The sequence below is a fragment of the Plasmopara halstedii genome (genome assembly GCF_900000015.1).
Source record: "Plasmopara halstedii genome assembly, contig: Scaffold_444, whole genome shotgun sequence".
In the NCBI taxonomy this organism is placed as follows: Eukaryota; Oomycota; class Peronosporomycetes; order Peronosporales; family Peronosporaceae; genus Plasmopara; species Plasmopara halstedii.
This window is the reverse complement of record NW_020187364.1, coordinates 802,416-809,528: the sequence shown is the minus strand read 5'-3', so window position 1 is coordinate 809,528 and position 7,113 is coordinate 802,416. Positions and strand designations below refer to the sequence as shown.

The following is a 7,113-nucleotide window of genomic DNA, read 5'->3' as shown; positions in this document are numbered from 1 at the left end:
GCGTCATAGACGCAAATGATGCAGACATCTTCTGCTGTAGGTGCTCTAGCAGCGCGTTAGACGCGCACCGATTGCCTCAGGGTCTTGCGCCACAAGGTGTTGCACGTCCTCAGGGCCAAGATAGGATATCATCTTGTTTAGCCCGTCCTGCATGCCCTGGGGCAAAGAGGAGAATTCCTCTTATCTCACAGAGGATCAGTCTAAACGACTCAGGAGTAGATTGGCTACAAGTGCTACCAAATGCAGCGGGGCTGCCATTGCTTAGCGCTCGAGAAAGCGCAATTTAGGTCACCGACCGTTCGTTATATACTTAGAATAAGTACGAGTTAGCAGATCGCAATCCGCTTACTCCATATGAGAAGTGTAGGGCAAATGAAGCTGTAGGGAAGAGCTGACCGAAGAGTCTTGAGTGGTAGAAGGATAAATTCCAAAGTGAATATCCTTTGGTACTTAGTTCACAAACGAGTTGCTACTTTAAGCCAATCAGTGAACAACACATACACTACACATAGGATATCATACCAGCATCGTACCAGCATCATACCAGTATCGTATCGTACTAACGTGCGTTCATATTTGGATAGACGAGGAGAACAAACACACACCACAGTGTACTTGTTATCCGTAATACTCCAAGAGTAATTATTGCCTTAATCCAAGGCTAATTACTCTTCCGTTTAGAGTTTTACACTGATTTTTATTTATTGTTATTTGCGACAAAGCCGTCTAAATTTAAATGTTCAGATTTTCCTAAATATACTAAATTTATATAGTAAAAAGCTAAATACATGCATAACTATTGGCTACCTAGCCACATACCGTATTCTTGTTTGGGTGCAGTAACACCATGCACATCTCGTGTGACCCCCCCTATTACCAGGGTACGCGTAACCCCGTTACAAGGTCTGCCATTTTGTACCTGATCCCTACACAAAAAATACACTTGTGTTATATACAATTAGTTACAGCCATTTGAAAATCACATTTGAATTGATGTTGCTGAGAATAAATAATGAGTTTGGAAAGTCGGGGCCTATGAAGATGGTGAAGCTCCTTAAATAATCTTATTAATATGTGTGCTGTTACGTGAACGTAAAAATGGCACTATATAATGAGTAATATAAAACGTATTGTTCTATTCATCAAATGGAAAAATACTTGTACGCTCTAGATAGAAAAAATAGTTTCTGTTATTTCAGAGGCGATCGGTTCCGCTCCTGGCACTTGCGCTCTAACCTATCCATTAACCATTTGCCAATGCGGGCTCCAAGAGTCTATGCTTTCTTTGCCCAAAGTGCACGGCAACTCTTTTGCAAAAAGCCCCCGGGCGACGCCTTAGGCACGTGGATCACCAGCTTTCTGATCCCCTTAGGGCCAGCAGTAGACACAAGCTTCCTGGGTGTGCCCAACTGCTCTTCAAATAATACTTAAATATTTCATGTTCCATCCTTACAGGGGATACAGTTCTTCACGACTCGATCGTCGACTTGATTACAAGGATCGCCACCGACAAAACTTTGAGTCAAAAGAGTCCGCGTATACTTCGCTCAGAGACTGATGTCGCCACCCAAAAGCAAAATTGAGAGACTCTGAAGTGCCAAAGTAATTTGCTCTGCCATTTCAAGAGTGATATATGATTGGTAATTATGTAATGAAGCTAAATCTAAGCATCTATTTTCCAGTAGTACACTTGTCTTTAATACCTGATACCCCACTCCAAATATTCACAATTGTACAAATGTGTGAAAACGTTTAATATTGTATTTGCAGAGGTCAAGGTAAACGTGCACAGTAGTATGGTGCTATGATTACTCACCCTTAGTGAGCCCCACATGTATCAGTAAAGTCTATAACGGTCACACGTCTCTCCTCGTTTGATATGCTCGACAGATTTCGATGCCACCGAGATTCAGAGCTTAAAAGAGTATAGCTTCGAGGAATGTAGTCATTTTTAGAACGGAGCAAATCTAATCAGGAAATTCTAAGAAAAAAAACGAATATAATCAATTTTTTATAATGTAGCTTGTCTTGTCGCCAAAAATTGGCGGGAAGACGTCCCGCATTGAAGCGCCTCATTATAATTGTCTTGATCATGAGTGGTAGTGAATTAGCACTGGAGACGCAGCTTTTGCTTCAAGAGGCGACGCACATTACGCAGCGTATGGCCGTCGAGTGCGTTTTGGAGAGTGCTAGCGCACAGCCAGTCGAGTCCGAGTTCGAATCCGCCAAAAGTGCGCTGCTAGAGAAATTGCGCCGAAAGAAAGAGGCCCAGCGCGCACAACATCAGCATTTGCATCAGCGGCGTCGCGAAGTCTCAGTAGCAAAGTCCACGACTAGTTGTAAAGCACTTAATCTGCCAGTTGCAGCCGCAACAACTACTGCCTCACGCAAGAAACTGGACTTGTTGTCAAAACTCCGGACACAAGCGATTCAGCAAGGTGCACAAACATTGGCTACGATGTTTGGTTATGCAACATATGAAGAGCATCATAAGGCATTAGATGAGCGCGACAGGGAGAAAGAAGTTGCAGAAGATAAGGAAGAGAAGGAAGAAAAAGAAGACCAAAGTGTTGAAATAGATCTTGTGGAGACTATTGAAGAAGATACACCGAAAGAAGTGTCGGTGGTGTCTGAAATTACGGATGCTATGGAGCTGCACCCAACAGAAGAAGTAAACGAGAGAGCTGAGGTGGATCAACAAAGCAATCGAATCCAGAAACAAGCGGATGTAGCTGAAGACGATGGCAACGAAGCCGACAGTGAACAGGATGAAAAAGATGAAATCGACGAGATGCAAGACCAACGTGCAATGGAAACGACGACATGTGGCCATGAGGCAAACACGAGAGACAAAGCTGCTGGGTATCGCAAGTTATTGCGTGCTGAGGCTATGCAAAACATGCGAGACAAACGTCGAGACAATTTTGTGGAATCGGAAGCTGAGGAAGAGGATGAAAAAGATGTTTTGAATATCGGTGGTCTTGGCGACTTTGGATTTGGAGTGCCTCAAGCCAAGACACAAGAGTCGAAAGAAGCGGAAGAAGAACGTAATGCATTAAAATTACGAAAAGATGATTTAGATCACATTGTGGATGAGCTTTCGGACGACGAACGCGCAGAAGAGCGAGATCTGGATGAAATCTTTCGTCGAGAACAGGAAGATGAAGATCGGCAACAGGTGAAAGAAGTGATGCGCAATGTCAAAGAAGGATTTGGTCGCAATCGCCGTGCATTTTCGAGTTTGCATGCGACTTCAGAAGCTCGTGGTCGTTTTAACTTGGATGAATTAGTAGCTGCTGATGGAAACAAATTTGAAGCTGCTCGCTTGGGATTGTTGGAATCTGATGAGGAAGTCAGTGATTTAGAGAATGGCAAAAAAAAGACGAGTAAAGATGACGATGAAAAGTATGAAGAAGAAGATGAAGAGGCGGAAATGGAACGGATGCTACGGGAACGATTTCAAAACCAGCCGAAAATTTACGTAACGTCCTCTGAATCAGGGAGTGATGATGAGAATGAAGACGATAGCAAGACAAATGACAGTAATGATGACGATTTCGATTCAGACGGAGAACGAGAGCGTCTGCAAATCAAACTTTTTTCGGAGCGTGCTCGTATCAATCGTCGAATGCAACGAATGAAAGATCTAAAACGTCAAATTGCACTCGAAAACGAGAAGGATGATCCAAATGTTAATTCCGATCAGGCAATGCCCAATTTTCTATTGGAAGATGACAAAGACTCGCAAGAAGTTATGCTCATGATGAACCGCACAGACGTCAATGTTTTTGGTCACAAACAGCCTTCGATATCAACGGTTGGCCGGCTCCACTCGTTTGGCACCCTCACGTCAGCATCGCAGAGCTCTTCGTCTTTTAGTCGCGTTATTGGACATTGCAAACTGTTTAGCACGGATTCGGTACGTCGGTTTCTGTTGCGGGTTCCTTTTTTGCAGTTGATATAATTTTTATATGTTGCACTCGCAGACTGGCGGTAGTACTTCGTCATCCAAGGGGTTCGTCTTCACTTCGTTTAGCAATGACAAATCTTTGGATACCAGAGACGAAAATGCTGCACCAAATCATGAAACGACGCCCCGTGTGGATGGTCGCATCAGCGCAGCAACAAAGCGTCGCACTAAACCGACTGCTGCCGGCAATGCACGCAACAAGAAACACAAGAGTAGCGACCTTTACTCAGTATTATCTGCATATCAATGCGTTTCGAGCACTAATCATGGGTCATAAGTGTGAAAATTTAAATTTTTCTTAGTAATTTTTAGTACTCTGTCATAATTAAGTAAACTCATCATAAGATTAAATTTTACTGTAGAGTAACCTCGATATCTGATGTAGAAGCCGGTGGGTGCAAGGGCCAACAATTTTTTTAATTTGCGACATAGTGCTACTATCATTATCAATATCTCGAGAAACTCTTAAGATGGACTTCCGCTTTAACTTTCGCGCCGGCACGACGCACGTTCTTAAAGCATCGGCTGCTCGGTACAATGGCAAATACTAACGTACCTGATCTGATTTTAGCAATAACTACAGTATATTGCTTATAAATTCAATACAACATTGCCCCGCTTATCTTCTGTGATCCGCATAAAACGCTTTCCTCGCAAACCTAACGTCGACAGGTTTGCATTAATTGGAATTCTTGACAGACTGAGAGCTCTTTCTTGATTCTATGGGTGGTGGTGCATGGCCGTTCTTAGTTGGTGGAGTGATTTGTCTGGTTAATTCCGTTAACGAACGAGACCTCCGCGTGCTAAATAGTTCCGCTTACCATTTTTGGTAGGTTTGTGGACTTCTTAGAGGGACTTTGGGTAATCAAACCAAAGGAAGTTGGAGGCAATAACAGACCTGTGATGCCCTTAGATGTTCTGGGCCGCACGCGCGCTACACTGATGCGTTCAACGAGTATCTAACCTTGATCGATAGGTCTGGACCACTACTGGTGGTCCAAACTATACGAATGGACGAACACATATGTGCGTATGCCAAAGGGTGAAACCCTTTCCGAATGCGGCGGTGCCGCTGGCCAGTCTGCTGGTACTCTCCTGGCAGTCTACGAGTTTGGACTTTGTGTTTGGCCTGCCGTACTCCGTGGGCAACACGGGTACGTGACCTTCGTCCACTGTTTGAGCAAGATGACTCAACTTGCGGCGGTGCTAGACATCATCGACGGTGTGGGTACAGCGACGCTGTTTGTGGATCGTGTCGTTCGACAGCATGAACTCCCGGTGTCAATTGGCTCTGACAGATACCACCGCTTCACTGAGAAGTATTGGTCGACGATCTTTAAGGTGCTGGGCACCAAGTGGACTATGTGAACAGCGGGTCATCCGCAGACCGATGGTCAAACTAAGCCAGTGATTCGCGTTGGTGAAGACGTTCTTTGCAGCGGCTGTGCTGAGACGCCGAGGTGCTGGAGCGCCATTCTGTTACTTGTGGAGTTCGCACTGAACAATGCAGTGCATTCATTTACTGGCCAAACGCTGTTCTACGTGAACGGACTCGTTCAGCTTCGCGTCTCGCTGACGCCGTCATCTCATGTCAGGGGTTTGGTGGAGGAGGAATAGCCAAGTGGCTAGTAGATGTCAGCCCACTCATTGATCGTAAAGCAGTCGATGACTTCTTGCCTTCCAGACTGAGTATCTTACGTCACGTTTGCGATGCGATGGCTGAAACCGAAAACATGCAGAAAGAATATGGAGGTGGAAGTAGCAGAAAAGTGTTGAAAACGTTGTGGTCGAAGATCGGGTTTATTAAATGCTAAAATCTTCCTTCACATGCAGTTTCTTCTGGCTTGTGGACTAAGCTCAGTCCACGTTTATCGGACCTTAAAAGGCCGTGGCCAAGCGAGGTGATACGTATGCACTAAACCTCCTGAAACGACGCGCACCCACCCGTTGTTTTATGTGGGCTTGATTAAGCCACACCGGGATCCGGCGCAAGTGAACGCAAAAGGCGTTGGTGTTGGGGCGACGCCAACATGCGCTCGACCACCCAGAAGCTGAATTAGCAACTTGGTTTTAGTATATAATGCAACGAACTCCTTCTCCAACGGCACCAGGCCCTTCACCATCGCACGAAGTGACGTGTTCGTCTGATCGACGGCTAGGAGCCGCTTCGACATAGATCGATAGTCTTCAACGTGAGGCAGTCGGGTGGGTGCACTAAGTGCTCGAAGCTCTCGAGGGTTTTTGCGCAGCGGTATGCGACCTCAGCATGATGCTCAGCGGAGTCCCAATCCTGACGAGCCTTGTCCTTAAGAGCTCAACAAGCATCGCGAGTCACCGGCGGCGATCGACCAAGTCGCCATCGTCCGCCGCAGACTCTTCACGACAGAAACAATGGCGTCTACTATCAAGTAAAAGGTATTGTGGGTCGACGTCGTCGACGGGGCCAAAACCAATATCTTGTGAAGTGGCGAAGATACCTAGCCTTCGAGATCTCGTGGGAGTTTCGAGGTGCCACTTCGGCGGGACGGCTCAGTGGACACCTCTTATGATCAGAGGTATCATGACGTTCCGCGTCGTTGTACGTTCTGCGCTTCTCGGCAATAGCCATGGAAGCCGAAGGGCCATGAGCTCAATCTAAGACACTAAGCTGCTGTGGCTGCAGACTCACCCGTGTGAGAGACCACAGAGCTTGTGAGAGCGCAATAAATTAATCTATAAGTCGCAGGGCAAATGATGTCGGTGTTACACCTTGAGTTTGGCAAACTCAAACTGACGATGGCATTCCACGCGCACGTCAACATCCTTGTGGCTCTGCTGTAAGTTAGACTGCGAGGAAAGTTTCCACTGCCGCTGCACCCATCGCTCAGAGAGTTTATTATCGTCTGCAGCGGTTTTGCCAGCGGCGAGTACCACAGGAATCGTCCGCATCGCGTGTACAGGAGCGCCTCCTCATTCAGCGCAAAGTTGAACCTATCCATTGGGAATTCTGAGGTACCAAGAAGCGAGCTCGGAGAGAATTTCGTTTGTCTATCAGCTTGTGTAGTGACCGGGGACCCGATCACATAGACGTTCAGCGATTCAGTGTTCTCGTCTTTCGCTTGTAGTGGGATCCCCCGAGCGGAAGCCATATTCCTCACGAGTGT

At 46.2% G+C, this 7,113-nt stretch overlaps 1 protein-coding gene across 1 annotated transcript; it reads left to right on the top strand.

Annotated features, from left to right (window-relative positions):
* Positions 1-2,092: 2,092 nt before the first annotated feature.
* On the top strand, positions 2,093-4,247 carry PHALS_10122 (uncharacterized protein; the record flags this gene model as incomplete). Its single annotated transcript, XM_024725491.1, has 2 exons — positions 2,093-3,919; positions 3,987-4,247. The coding sequence occupies 2 exons, from the start codon at positions 2,093-2,095 to the stop codon at positions 4,245-4,247; spliced, it is 2,088 nt and encodes a 695-aa protein (XP_024576263.1).
* Between the last annotated feature and the right edge of the window lie 2,866 nt (positions 4,248-7,113).